At 40.3% G+C, this 15,525-nt stretch overlaps 1 protein-coding gene across 1 annotated transcript in view; it reads right to left on the reverse strand.

Moving 5' to 3' along the window:
• The window catches only part of CPSF3 (cleavage and polyadenylation specific factor 3), a 45,369-nt gene that overhangs the window by 25,558 nt on the left and 4,286 nt on the right, over window positions 1–15,525 (reverse strand). Inside the window, exons 2-7 of the mRNA XM_004745762.3 lie at window positions 15,094–15,157; window positions 13,856–13,953; window positions 7,730–7,858; window positions 6,328–6,505; window positions 4,631–4,720; window positions 2,942–3,092 (exon numbers count right to left, since the gene is read on the reverse strand). Coding sequence (XP_004745819.1) covers window positions 2,942–3,092; window positions 4,631–4,720; window positions 6,328–6,505; window positions 7,730–7,858; window positions 13,856–13,953; window positions 15,094–15,157 — 710 coding nt within the window. The remainder of the gene's footprint in view (window positions 1–2,941; window positions 3,093–4,630; window positions 4,721–6,327; window positions 6,506–7,729; window positions 7,859–13,855; window positions 13,954–15,093; window positions 15,158–15,525) is intronic.

Below are 15,525 nucleotides of genomic sequence, written 5' to 3' on the forward strand. Positions count from 1 at the left end.
TAGATATAATCTTTAAAAACAATAACAACAACAAACAGGATAGTCACATTCTTGTTTGACTATATTTTTTAAAAAGCTGCCAATTGCTGATTATAAAGGAAAACTGTATGGGCAATATACCTTTAAAGGAAGTCTCATTTTAGAGGAAAACTCTCATTAAATTCCAAAATATTATAAGAGTAGAATGACCAAAAGATATCATTTATTCTCCTAGGCACACCTGCATTTAGGAAATGTATTAAGTGCCTAGTATCCAATTTACATTTATTATTTCCTTTTTTTTTTAAGATTTTATTTATTTAATTGACAGAGAGAGACACAGCGAGAGAGGGAACACAAGTAGGGGGAGTGGGAGAGGGAGAAGCAGGCTCCCCACTGAATAGGGAGCCCCATGTGGGGCTCGATCCCAGGACGCTGGGATCATGACCCGAGCTGAAGATAGATACTTAACGACTGAGCCACCCAGACATCCTACATATTATTTCTAATTTTTAAAAACAACCTTATGAAGATTCATCTTCATCCTATAGATTAGGAAACAGGCTTAAAAAAAGATTGAAGAGTTGGGAATGTTATTTTTTCTACTTGTCTTATTAGTGAAAACTCTGTAGAAGGACAGGGACTTTTCCCGTCATACAACGTGACAAATCTATTTCCTGCTTTGCTCTCTGGTTTATTCTGCTCATGTTTTTACAGATGTAATTAAAGTTAATAGTGTCAAAGTTTTCTATACACTTTCATGTATTTCTCAAATACCTTGCAATGCATACTACATCCCAAGGTCATATCACTTCTCATATTTTTTTGTATTTTTATGGAAAAATTTCAAATGTCAAAGAAAAGTTAAATAACTTGGCTTCAAGATCATATGGCTAGAACACAGAAGAGGTTTGAAACCACTCATCCCAATGACCATCCTGTCCGTTATGCTACATTGAAAGGGAGAATTTAGGGGAAAAGGAATAAGCAACCGAGTAGAGCAATCCTGGTTCAGAAAAGGAATCAGAACACACGCCCTGACGGTAGACTCGCCAGAGAAAAATGCTGAATGCCAAGTTAAACGTGAATTTTACATAAAAGAAAAAAAGGTTTTCAGGGTAAGAACATGTATTAAATATTTGAGACACTTGTGCTAAAATATTGTTATTTATCTGAAATTCAAGTTTAGCTGGCTGTCCTATATTTTTATGTGCTGAATCTGGCAACCCAGTGATGGTAACAACATGGTTTCCCCTTCCCAGTTTCCTCTGTTCTTTAAATTACTTTGTTATGGAGAATTTTCATTTATTAATTTACCTTATTTTTAAAAAGATTTTATTTATTTATTTCACAGAGAGAGACACAGCGAGAGAGGGAACACAAGCAGGGGGGAAGTGAGACAGGGAGAAGCAGGCTTGATCCCAGGACCCTGGGATCATGACCTGAGCTCAAAGCAGGTGCTTAACGATTGAGCCACCCAGGCGCCCCTATTTAGCTTATTTTAAAGATTTTATTTATTTTCAAGAGAGTAGGAGCCAGGGGAGGGGGAGAAGGAGAGAGAGAATCTCAAGCAGGTCCCCCACTGAGCACAGAGCCCCACGCACGGCTCAATCTCACCATCAGTTCAACACTTCTAAGGATGAGTTTGACGTGCAGTGAGAAAAAAAGGCCTGGAGAAACCCGGACTGGCTAGCGATGCCAGAAATGCTGCTCCTACTACGTCCTATCGCTCACAGATGATCCTCCCCATTTTTCCTTTCCAGTGTAATAGGGACAGACTTATCTTTATCATCCTACAGATGGAGGTGAGGGCAAGAGCTTGATGTCACCATTTCTAGCTCTTCAAACTGAAGTTGCCAACACAGTCTTTAAGGGGAGTGCTTTCCACAAACAGCGTCACAGAATGTTCTAGTTAGAAGGATCATTAAGTATAAATATACGCAGAAAGCGACACCCACTGTCCTCTGGTTACAAACAGTTACATATGCTCATTGAAGCATTTGGAAAATAGAGAAAAGCAGGAAAAAGAAATCATCTACTTTCTCACTGTCCAGATTTAACATCTTTCCAGTCATCTGTATGTTTTTTTTTTTTTTTAAAGATTTTACTTATTTATTTGACAGAGAGAAATCACAAGTAGATGGAGAGGCAGGCAGAGAGAGAGAGAGGGAAGCAGGCTCCCTGCTGAGCAGAGAGCCCGATGCGGGGCTCGATCCCAGGACCCTGAGGTCATGACCTGAGCCAAAGGCAGAGGCTTAAGCCACTGACCCACCCAGGCACCACCATCTGTGTATTTTTAACTTGGACTGGAGTATATACTGTTTTGCACCCTAATTTTTTTGTGCAAATGATACCTTATGTGAAAGTATACAATTACTCAACTGTGATAAGACTTTTTTCCTACAAGGTGATATTTACTGGCATGATAGTTCTTTAAAAATACTAAAATGATGGGGGCTCCCGGGTGGCTCGGATGAGCATCTGACTCTTGGTTTCGGCTCAGGTCGTGACCTCATGGGTCACGGAATTGAGCCCTGCATTGGGCTCCTCGCTCTGTGGAGTCTACTTGAGATTTTCTCCCTCTGCCCCAGCCCCCCAACCCGTCTCTCTCCCTCTCTAAAATAAATAAATAAATAAATCTTTTAAAAAACTACTAAAATGATGAATACCCTTACTTATAAAATTTTCTTTGTATCATTTATTCCCACAGGCAGTACTGCTGGGTCAAAGGACTCAGCTCACTGCAGAGTTCTAAGGCTGTTGGCAACTTCCAGAAAAGGGCACCACTTATATTCCCAGTAGAGGTGCCCAAGGGTCACTGTTCCTCTGGGCTTTTATAGCATTACATATTTTTAGATGAAGCCCAGAAAGGCAGAATGACCTATCCGAGGCCAGGCAACTACCTTGATAGAAAAGCAGTCCGAGATTCTGAGAATCGCCCCCGCAAAAGGAAAAGGCATACCTAAAATCAAGAGCAGCTCCTGAGCCCTTCCAAGAGCAAAGACGGGAATGAGACCTCTGCCCCCTCTGTTCACAATGTCGTGGACAGTGTTACAGAATCTTGCTTCTCGCTCCTCACGCTTCTCATGGATATGGGTCCCATAAGTAGATTCCTAAATGACACGTTGGAAGTAAGAGACCGAGAATGACAACTCCCAAAGAATATGAAAGTTAAACATCAGTAAGATGCAGCGACAAAGTGATTCATTTGTCCATTAACATGCCATTTACTGAACACACTGCTATAATACTAACTGGAAAGAAGAGCAACTAAAAACGTTAGAATTCAGATCTGCCTCTGCAGTAAGAAATTTTTAGAAAGAGGAATCCGGAAAAAATTTAAAACTGAATCTTCCCTGTTCAAGATAATTCTTTTTTAAACCATCTTGCTTTCCATGGATGGGAAAAGGGGTATTTCTCCCATCTTTGATAAACCAGAGCCTGTAAAACACAAATAGATATTGTTTCTAATAGTTCTGTTTAAGAATATCCCTTAAACCTCACTAGGTCTGGCCCACTGGCCAGCAGCATGGGTGTCCCCGGGAGCTTGTTAGACGTGCTGAATCTTAGGCCCCAGCCCAGACCTACTGAATCCAACTCTGTATTTTAATGGTATGACCAGATGATTCATATGCAACATTAAAATTTGAGAGGTACTGCTCTAAAGTACCAGATATAATGAAAATAACTTTTTTCTGATGGTTAAAAAAAAGCAACACAAAACTTCCCTTAAATTAAGATCAATTTATATGTGGGGTACCATTAGCTGAGTGAAAATGAATTCCTTTATGTGTTGCTTAGGGATAGCAATATGCTGGGGTCTCTCATACTTGGGCCATTGGGGGATGTTACAGGTGGTGAGGGAGAGACAGACAGTTCTTCCTTCTTACTAAATATATTTGGTGTATATATACATATATATATATACCATAGGCCCAAAAGATCTCTCTCCTAATCCCTAACCTCACTGTCACCAATATACATATTTTAATTTGTTTCTCATCAGCCGCCATCCTACCCCTCACCAAAAGCTCTGGGCAGTGACTTGCAAACTAGCAGGCAGCTGGACGACACACACATAGAAAGTTAGCAGGGGCGATGAGCTGAAAGACAGCGACCATGGAAAAGGCAGTGGGGTCACACCATTTCTATACAACCCCCTTAAGATGTTCTATGAATTTGGGGTAATTCTCTTAGATGAAAATACTTAGTCTTTAGAGGAGGTGGCCTATCATCTCTGATAGGAGACCAGAGTTAACACATTAAACAGCAAGAAGGTGGAGCTGTGCTAAGAGAAGAAAAAAAAAATTAAAAATACTAGTAGGGGCGCCTGGGTGGCTTAGTTGGTTAAGAGCCTGCCTTCGGCTCAGGTCACGATCCCAGTGGAGTCCTGGGATCGAGCCCTGCATTAGGCTCCCTGCTCAGCAGGAAACCTGCTTCTCCATCTCCCTTCACCCCTCTCCCTGCTTGTGCTTTCTCTTGCTCTCTCTCTCAAATAAAATCTTAAAAAATAAATAAAAATAAATTTTAAAAAACACTAGTTCATTTACATCTGATAACTAGTATTATGAAAATGGTATCATATTTTTTCCCCACTGGAAAAAATCCTGCTTCCATTACACTAATTAAAACAAACAGCACAAATACTTACAATAATAAGAATATCAGGTTTAATATTGGGAATTTCAGCTGCCATTAAGTGTCTGTCTTCTTGTCTTGAGAAATCACCTGTATACAAAAGCTGTGAAAAAAAGCTAGACAGTTAGGATTTTGGAAGGTTTTGTTTTACTAGTGAAGACATTAAACTCATAAAATCTAAAGGTGAAGTTCAGTGGAAAAAACAGCCTACAACTGATGAAATTTAGATGCAATACTTAATTATGTGTAATTAAAAGTATTTATGTGTAAATACAAGATGTATCTCAGTTCAGTTACACAAACCGTGCAGTGTTTCCATTATTCACTCTAACTTGGGGGAATGATACACTCCCAGGCGCACCCAGCACAGACAAGCCGTGCATTAATAAACCCAAGAAGTGCTCTGAACACCGGGGACAAAAAGGGCATGATGAGGAAAGAAATCTACTGAGGTATATGGAAAAACCATCTAAAGCATAAGAGAAAAACACAGGGTATGCATCAAATTTCACACGGGAGTTCAGATCTGCATTTGGGCTCTCTGCTTATTTTTTGTGCCTCTGAGCAAATGGTAGGGATAAATGATTGAGTAGTACTTAGTACAACTGGATGTGTAAACAGTTCAAATCAATGAGCAGCTGCTAACAATTCAAGGCAATATTACTCCAGAGCATTGACTCTCAGCTCTGCCTACACAGAGGAATCACCTAGGAAACTTAAAAAGGAAGGAAAAAAAGACCAAGGCCATACCCTCAGAGTCTGATTTGATGAGTATTTTTTTTTTTAAGATTTTATTCATTTATTTGACAGAGAGAGAGAGATCACGAGTAGGCAGAGGCAGGCAGAGACAGAGAGGGAAGCAGGGTCCCCGCTGAGCAGAGAGCCCAATGCGGGGGCATGATCCTAGGACCCCGGGATCGTGACCTGAGCCGAAGGCAGAGGCTTTACCCACTGAGCCCCCTAGGCACCCCTTGATGAGTATTTTTAAACAGGGTCCCTAAGTGTCTCCAACATGCAGCAGACGTAAAAGCTGGTGCTGTCCTCCATCTACGTTTTACAAGGATGGTGGCAACGATTCTGATGAACACCTGTCACTCATGCGACGCCCCGCCCCTTTCCGGGGCTTCCTGGTGAATCCCAGAACACCAAGGCCACAGGAATGCCCAACGAGGGTTGAAAACAAAACAAGTACAGCCACAAAGAAAGCTCTGCCCTCATCATTTTTCTAAAGGACCCTGGAGAGAATCAATCCTATGGCACTGTGAAGGAACTTTAGTCTTTTGAGAAGCTTACTTTACTCTTTCTAATTTTGATACAGGAAGTCTTACTGTGGGGGTATGAACTGTGATATTTAAAAAGAAAAAGCAGGGGCGCCTGGGTGGCTCAGTGGGTTAAAGCCTCTGCCTTCAGCACGGGTCATGGTCCCAGGATCCTGCAATGGAGCCCCACGTTGGGCTCTCTACTCAGCGGGGAGCCTGCTTTTTCCTCTCTCTCTGCCTGCCTCTCCGCCTGCTTGTGATCTCTGTCTGTTAAATAAATAAATAAAATCTTAAAAAAAAAAAATGAAAGGAAAAAGCATCATAGGATAAATTTTATCCTGTGTTCAGTGTTTGACACCTTGCAGTCCTAGGGAATTTCCTTCAGTGTTACTTCGGGGCACAAAGCTCTCGCGGATTTCTCTTGGGGACGAAGCTGTAAGAGCGGGAGTACCTTCACACCCGCGATCTCAATCATGAACATGGCAGCTCCGAGGACGTGGCCCGCGTGGTAACACCAAAACTTGATTCCTGCAACTTCTTTAACTTCATGGAAGTTGATGGTTTCAATTTTGTCCATGCTCTCTTCCAGATCTGTCTCCGTATACAGCATGTCGTCTGCTGATATATTACTAAATATTTAAAAAGGCCAACACAAACAATTAAGGGCAAGATTTTTTAAACTCTTTGAACTCGAAGAGACTGTCTGTGAACGGAACAGCCACAAAAGTTCTTTCACTGTATGGATTATGCAACTTAGAATCTCTTGGGACATTTTGGGTATTTTTTGACTCAGTAGTTATAATAATAAAAAGGTTTGGTGTGTACAGCTATAAAGTGTGATTTTAAGCAAAGTGCATAGTACTCTTATGATGGTATTTCTCAATGTTTTTGTCTGCCCCAACACTCCTGAGATAAACTCGCTCAAACACTCACACATACTGAACCACAGCAGAGTTTCCCATCAGGATGTGAAAAGACTTCTCTACAAAATGTAGTGTAAGTTTTCTCCTGGAAATTATGCTAATGTACTTCTAAAAAAGCAAAAGGGAGTGGTGGTTAAGGCCACAGACTCTGGTGCCAGATGGCTTGCATCCAAATCCCAGCTTTGTTTCTTCCTATGACCATCACAGGCAAATTACCTAATCTCTATGTGTCTCAGTTTGATCACCTGTAAAACCGGATTCGTAACAGAACCTACAGCATGAAGTCAAGATGAAGATGAGTTAACATATGTTGAGAAGTGAGGACTATGTCTGCACATGGTTAGCATTATTTAAGCGGTAAGCAGTATAATTACTAAGGGTAACTCTTCCATTCTTTTACATTTATATGTGAAGAATAACAAATTACCTCTGAGCTACTTTTGGAATATACAGATGTAAACTTTTGAAGGCTAATAATTTATCCCGTAGGTATCACAAAAATGCTTCTAACTTTTCTTATCCTCTTATAACTAGAAAAAAAAATCCTCAGGAATCTTTTTCATTTACGATAGTAATCTGCTTTGATCAAATACTCTAAAATAAGATTTCAGTCTCTTATTAGTATATCATACACTTGATCTCAAATTTTAATAAAATAATAAAATTCTGTTTACAAAACATTGTTAGCATACATTGTAATTCACCCAAATTACAAAAATTTAAGGATGTAAAAACTTCACTAACACTTTATGGTCAGGAAGGTGCTGTGTTCACGATGGGTATTTAAGGAGTTGAAACTGAATGACAAATTAATGACAGCCTTGTGCATAAAAAAGAGTGTCTCACTTCCAAACACAAAATGGTTCATAACTTGAACTTTATGTATTCTGCAGAAGCAAATTCCTGTATGAATCCAATAAAGCAATTCACCTGACTTTGACGTAATCTGAAAGAAGCCATCTATAAATAGCTTTCGTGGCATGAGTCATAAATGTTCTTCCTTTGAAACTCGTCTTCTGTAGAAACCAGGGCAAGGCTCCGCAGTGATCCAAATGGAAACTTAAAGAGAAACAAAAAGATTCGGTCAATTCTTTTTTTTTTTTTTTTTAAAGATTTTATTTATTTATTTGACAGAGAGAAATCACAAGTAGGCAGAGAGGCAGGCAGAGAGAGAGAGGAGGAAGCAGGCTCCCCGCTGAGCAGAGAGCCCGATGCGGGACTCGATCCCAGGACCCTGAGATCATGACCTGAGCCGAAGGCAGCGGCTTAACCACTGAGCCACCCAGGCGCCCGATTCGGTCAATTCTTAAAATACTACCCATCATGTACCATATGGAATGAAACTGCTGCTCATTGTACAGAAAAGCCCTATGTAACAGTTGCATATGAATACTTTTGGAGCATCAAGAGGAGGTTATGTACACAGGAAAGGAATGGAGCACCCTGTTCTGTAGGGCTGGTGGCAAAGGGATCCCAAGACCCAGATCACCACCCCAGCTGCAACTAAGAGCCAGAAGCTCAACTGACTGTTCTTTTGGTTTCCATTTCCTTGATTTCTGCTCTGATCTTTATTAAATCACCTCTCTTGCTGGGTTTAGGCTTTATTTGCTGTTCTTCTCCAGCTCCTTTAGGTGTAAGGTTAGGTTGTATATTTGAGACCTTTCTTGTGTCTTGAGAAAGGCTCACAGTGCTATGTACTTCCTTCCTAGGACCCCCTTTGCTGCATCCCAAAGATTTTGAACAGTTGTGTTTTCACTTTCATTTTCTTCCCTGAATTTTGAATTCTTCTTTAATTTCCTGGTTGACCCATTCATTCTTTAGTAGGATGCTCTTTAGCTTCCAGGTATTTGAGTTCTTTCCAAGTTTCCTCTGTGATTGAGTTCCAGGTTCAAAGCATTGTGGTCTGAAAATATTCAGGGAATGATTCTAATCTTTTGATACCAGTTGAGACCTGAGCTGTGACCCAGTACGGGATCTATTCTGGAGAATGTTCCCTGTGCACTCGAGAAGAATGTGTATTCTGTTGCTTTAAAGACGATGGAATGCTCTGAATATATCTGTGATGTCCATCTGGTCCAATGTGTCATTCAAACCCCATTTCCTCGTTGATTTGTTAGACTATCTGCCCATTGCAGTTGAGTGGGGGGTGTTAAAGTCCCCTACTATTACTGTATTATTATCGATGTGTTTCTTTAATTTTGTTGTTAATTGATTTATATAATTGGCTGCTCCCACATTAGGGGCATAAATATTTACAACTGTTAGATCTTGTTGGATAGACCCTTTAATTATGATACAGTGTCCTTCCTCATCTCTTATTACAATCTTTGGTTTAAAATCTAATTTGTCTGAAATAAGGACTGCCACCCCAGCTTAGAACAGATCAACGAAACTAGGAGCTGGTTCTTTGAAAGAAATAAGATTGATAAACCACTGGCCAGACTTATCAAAAAGAAAAGAGAAAGGACCTAAATAAATAAAATCATGAATGAAAGAGAGATTACAACCAATGCCAACAAAATACAATTATAAAAACATATTATGAGCAACTATATGCCGACAAATTAGGCAATTTGGAAGAAATGGATGCATTCCTAGAGACATTTACATTACCAAAACTGAAACAGAAAGAAATAGAAAACCTGAACAGACCCATAACCAGCAAGGAAATTGAAGCAGTAACCAAAAATCTTCAAAGAAACAAGAGTCCAGGGCCAGATGGCTTCCCATAGGAATTCTACCCAACATGTAAAGAAGAATGAATACCTATTCTGAAGGTGTTTCAAAAAAATAGAAATGGAAGGAAAACTTCTAAACTCTTTTTATGAGGCCAGCATTACCTAGATCCCAAAACCAGGCAAAGACCCCACCAAAAGGGAGAAATTATAGACCAATGTTTCTGATGAACATGGATGAAAAATTCTTGCCAAGATATTAGCCGGTAGAATCCAATAATACGTTAAAAGGATTATTCACTATGACCAAGTGGGATTTATTCCTGGGCTGCAACAGTGGTTCAACATCCACAAATCAATCAACATGATATACCACATTAATAAAATAAAGGACAAGAATTGTATGATCCTTTCAACAGATACAGGAAAAGCATCTGACAAAGTACAACATTCTTTCTTGATTAAAACTCTACAGTGTATGGCTAGAGGGAACACATGTCAATATTGTAAAAGCCATCTATGAAAAGTCCACAGTGAATATCATTCTCAATGGGGAAAAACTGAGAGTTTTTTCCCCAAGGTCAGGAACACAGCAGGGATGTTCACTCTCACCACTGTTATTTAATATAGGACTAGAAGTCGTAGCCTCAGCAATCAAACAACAAAAAGAAATAAACAGCATCCAAATCAGCAAAGAAGTAGTCAAACTCTCACCCTAAGCAGATGACATGATACTTTATGTGGAACACCCAAAGACTCCACCCTGAAATTGCTAGAATCATACAGGAACTCAGCAATGTGGCAGGATATAAATCAATGCAAAGAAGTCAGTTGTGTTTCTATACACTGAGACAGAAGAAAGAGAAATTAAGGAGTCCATCCCATTCATAATTGCACCCCAAATTTTAAGATGCCTAGGAATAAACAAAACACACAAAGACACAAAGACACTAACCAAAGACACAAAGAATCTGTACTCAGAAAACTATAAAGTACTCATGAAAGAAATTGAGGAAGACAAAAATAAATGGACAAACATTCCCTGCTTAAGGACTGGAAGAAGAAATGTTAAAATGTCTATGCTACCTAGAGCAATCCATACATTAAATCCAATCTCTACCAAAATACCATCAACTTTTTTCACAAAGCTGCAACAAATAATCCTAAAATTTGTATGGAACCAGAAAAGACCCCGAATAGCCAAAGGAATATTGAAAAGTAAAACCAAAACTGGTGGCATCACAATTCCAGACTTCAAGCTCTAACACAAATCTATAATCTGGCACAAAAACAGACACACAGATCAGTGAAACAGATTAAGGAGCCCAGAAATGGACCCTCAATTCTATGGTCAACTAATCTTCAACAAAACAGAAAAAACATCCAAAAGAAAAAGGACAGTGTCTTCAACAAATGGTGTTAGACAGCTACATGCAGAAGAATGAGACTAGACCATTTCCTTACAGCACACACAAAAATAAGAACAAGATATTGTTCCTATTTTCAAAATGGATGAAGGACCTAAATGTAAGACAGGACGCCATCAAAATCCTAGAGAACACAAGCAGCAACCTCTTCGACCTCTGATGCTGTAACTTCTTACTACACACGTCTCCAAAGCAAGAGAAACAAAAGCAAAAATGAACTACTGAGGGCGCCTGGGTGACTCAGTGGGTTAAGCCTCTGGCTTTGGCTCAGGTCATGATCTCAGGGTCCTGGGATCGAGGCCTGCATCAGGCTCTCTGTTCAGTGGGGAGCCTGCTTCCACCTCTCTGCCTACTTGTGATCTCTCTCTCTCAAATAAATAAATAAAATCTTAAAAAAAAAAAAAAAAGAACTACTGAGACTTCGAGACAAAAATCTTTTGCACAAGAAAGGAAACTGTCAACAAAACCAAAAGACAACGGACAGAATTGGAGAAGATATTTGTAAATGCTTCGTATCCAAAAATGTATAAAGAACTTAACAAACTCAAAACCCATATAATCCACTCAAGAAAAGGGCAGAAGACATGAACAGACATTTCTCCAAAGAAGACATAAATGGCTAACAGAAACATGAAAAAAATGCTGAACATCACTTGGCATCAGGAAGTGATCAAAATCAAAATGAGATACCACCTTACACCAGTCACAAGGGCTGAAATTAACAGGTCAGGAAAGGACAGGTGCTGGTGAGGATGAGGGGAAAGAGGAACCCTACTAGACTGTTTACACTGTTGGTAGGGATGCAAACTGGTGTAGCCACTCTGGAAAACAGTATGGAGGTTCCTTAAAGTTGAAAATACAGCAACCCTGTGACTGAGCAATTATACTAGGGATTTATCCCAAAGATACAAATGTATGATCCAAAGGGGTACCTACATCCCAATGTCCACAGCAATAGCAACAATGTCCACAATAGCCAAATTATGAAAAGAGCCCAGATGTCCATCAATAGATAAATGGATAAAGAAGACGTGGTTCATATATATGATGGAATACTACTCAGCCATCAAAAAGATGAAATCTTGGGGCACCTGGGTGGCTCAGTGGGTTAAGCCGCTGCCTTCGGCTCAGGTCATGATCTCAGGGACCTGGGATCGAGTCCCGTATCAGGCTCTCTGCTCAGCAGGGAGCCTGCTTCCTCCTCTCTCTCTCTGCCTGCCTCTCTGCCTACTTGTGATCTCTCTCTGTCAAATAAATAAATAAAATCTTAAAAAAAAAAAATAGATGAAATCTTGCCATTTACAATGACGTGGATGGCAACAGAGGGTATCATGCTAAGTGAGATAAGTAATTATCATATGAATCACAGAAAAGTAATTATCATATGATCTCACTCATATGTGGAATTTAAGAAACAAAACAGGGGAGCATAGGGGAAGGGAGGAAAAAACAAGATAAAATCACAGGGGGAGACAAACCACAAGAAACTCTTATCATAGGAAACAAACTGAGGGTTGCTGGTGGAGGGATGGAGTAACGGGTGATGGACATTAAGGAGGGCACGTGATGTAATGAGCACTGGGTGTTGTATGACTGATGAATCACTGACCTCTACCTCTGAAACTAATAATACATTATATGTTAATTAATTGAATTTAAATAAAATTTTTTTTAAAAAGCTCTACTGATATGAATAATGGTGAAGAAATAGGTACTGGTTCATCTGACATTGCATTATCTTAATGGATATATGTTAATATTTTATGAGGAAGATGAATTCCATTTAATTGGAAATTGTTATTGCTTCAAAATAATCAGTGTAATGCGATACTCTTCAATTTTAATAACTGGTTTGGTGTTTTTTTTTTTTTAAGATTTTATTTACTTATTTGAGAGAGAGAGAACACAAGAGGGGGAAGGCCCAGAGGGAGAAGCAGACTCCCTGATGAACAGGAAGCCCAAGGTGGGGCTCGATCCCAGGACCCTGGGCTCATGACCTGAGCCAAAGGCAGATGCTTAACCAACCGAGTCACCCGGGCGCCCTCTAATAACAGTTTTAACACAGATCTTTAACGGAGTTTTTAACACAGTTATTGAAATATGAAAGAAACAGACAACAGTGTGTAATACTGTCTTTTTATAATAAAGCCTTACCAAGTGTCCACTCATGGGGACACAGTTTTTGAAACTGAAGAAAATGCTGCAGTCAAAGAATACGTTGCAAGAAAAAGCAAACAAATAAACTAAAGCCTGACCTTTGAAAAATAAGTGGTGGAAAATGGCCCAATTAAAAAACAATCAAAAAAAGAAGTTCAACCAACTGAGCCACCCTGGCGCCCCTAAAATTCTTTTTATTAAGCATCCGACTCTTGGTGTTGGCTCAGGTCATGACCTCGGGGTCGTGAGACCAGCTGCACAATGTCAGGCTCTGTGCTCTGTGGGGGGAGTCTGCTGGAGAGTCTCTCTCCCCGTCTCTCTCTGCCCCTACCCCTACCACTCTCGTGTGCTCTCTCTAAATACATAAATCCTAAAAAAAAATTTTGTTTTAATTAAGTAAACTCTACCCTCAACGTGGGACTCAAACTCATAACCCCGAGATCAATAACCACATGCTCTGTGGACTGAGGCTGCCAGGTGTCCCAGAAAACACGCTTCTAAAACACCAGAATCAGGCGCCCGAGTGGTTCAGTCAGTTAAGCGTCTGCTTTCGGCTTGGGTCATGATCCCAGGGTCCTGGGATGGAGTCCCGCATGGGGCTCCCTGCTCAGCCGGGAAGCCTGCTCCCCCGCCACCCCCTCTGCTGGCTGCTCCCCCTGCTTGTGCTCACTCTCTTGTCAAATAAATAAATAAAATCTTAAAAAATAAAATAAAACACCAGAATCTTAAAATCTGATAATGATCTTTATAGCAATAGTTCTTGAAAAAGAAAGTCGTTAATAAAGAAAATAACTTACTGACTGATTAACAGGAGATCAATCTCAGCTGGGTCAATTAAATCGATATAAGGAAGAGCGTCCATTCCTTCTAGGCCAGGGTGGATCCCGCAATCCAGCTGAAGGAGCAGAGAGAAGGATCACAATCCCCTACACGTTTTATTAACACTTGCTTAATAGCCAGTATTCATAACAATCTACCAACACAATAATCAAGAAGGACTGTATACAGTAACATCCGCGATGCAATTCTTATTAAACATTTCAAATATGCCATTAACAATTCTCAATTTCCAAAACAAATGGAAAATACAGATCACATTAAAGCCATAGGATACAAGATAAAAGATACCTTCTCTTCAGCTAGTTTTTGTGGTCACTCTAACAATGCGTGAACTCTTGTTCAAAAACTTTGGTATCAGAAGATGGTGAACATTTTAAGTTTATGGACTCATTACTCCCAGATCTGGCTCTAGTGAGAAGAGTAATCAGAAATGGGAAACTTACCAGAAGAGAGCAACTGAAATATTTTAAGGCGATGGGGAAGGAATTCTTAAAGTCAGCCATTCATGACTTACCTGTTCATTCCGGGGACATTACTAGCACAGTAATACAATAAATGACTAAAAAACCAATGGTACCTGACATCTGCCTGTTCTGGAATGATTCAGAGAGGCAGAGAGGTGGGACCACAGGAACACCATGAGCCTTCGAGCCTTCGAAGTACCTATCTCGTGAGGACTATGTCATCATCTCTTCTAATCCCTCTGTCTCTCAGGGAAGGAAATGGGCTTAGAGCCGGACTGCCTTGCCCAAGGTCAGGGGCCCTGATGCAAACTTAGGTATCTAAGCTGCCGAACCAGGGCTCTGTCACTCCAGGCTGCACGGGGGTTGCTGGAGCTCCCCGTGGGCGTGGGCACCCAGTTCCTTGGCGTTCTGCCACTGGGGGTGGGGGCACCTGGGAGGGCAGTTAGGTTGGCTCGACCCTCCAAGAGTAGAAGAGGGACCTCGAAGAAGCAATAGTTCAGGAGACCTGGTTGACAATTTTGCAATCTTAGGCTACATCTTCTCAGTTTAATGCTTTGTCAAATTACGAAGTCGAAGTGTTACACTATTACTTACATTCACGTTACAGCACAGACTACATATACCGACTATGACATTTTTCTGGGAGCTAAACAGAAAACTACAGTTCTAGAAAAGATCGAACCCCCCAACCAGAAAGAGCCGTACCATTGTCCCAACTACAACATAATTACCATTATTTTTCTTCCTTTGAACTCCAGGATAATACATGATCTTCCTACTTCCTGCCCAGCTCCACTGCAAACATTCAAGGGAAGAAGAAAAGATGATTAAAAACAATCAAAATCAAGCCCAATAAATCCAAACATTTTTACAATGTAAATTATGCCCCATTTGATGAGAGCACTTATCTGAGGCAGCTAAGAGTTTGAGAAACTTACACAAAGACAGAGAAGAACATGTCTAAATGGGAAAAGATGGAAAGTGACCCTTGGGAGTTGAGGGATTTTACAGCTGCTAAGCTGGTGAGAGGAGATGGCACAGATATAAGAAACCCAAGGTTAAGCTCAGTCTTCTGAAGGTTAAGGTTAAATCATGATGTAATGGAAATCTGGCAGTTATGCAGACGATGGGCTCATACTTCCAGGATTAGCACTTAAATGTAA

This window comes from Mustela putorius, unplaced genomic scaffold (assembly GCF_011764305.1).
Source record: "Mustela putorius furo isolate JIRA1106 unplaced genomic scaffold, ASM1176430v1.1 tig00000813_pilon_pilon_pilon, whole genome shotgun sequence".
Lineage (NCBI taxonomy): Eukaryota > Metazoa > Chordata > Mammalia > Carnivora > Mustelidae > Mustela > Mustela putorius.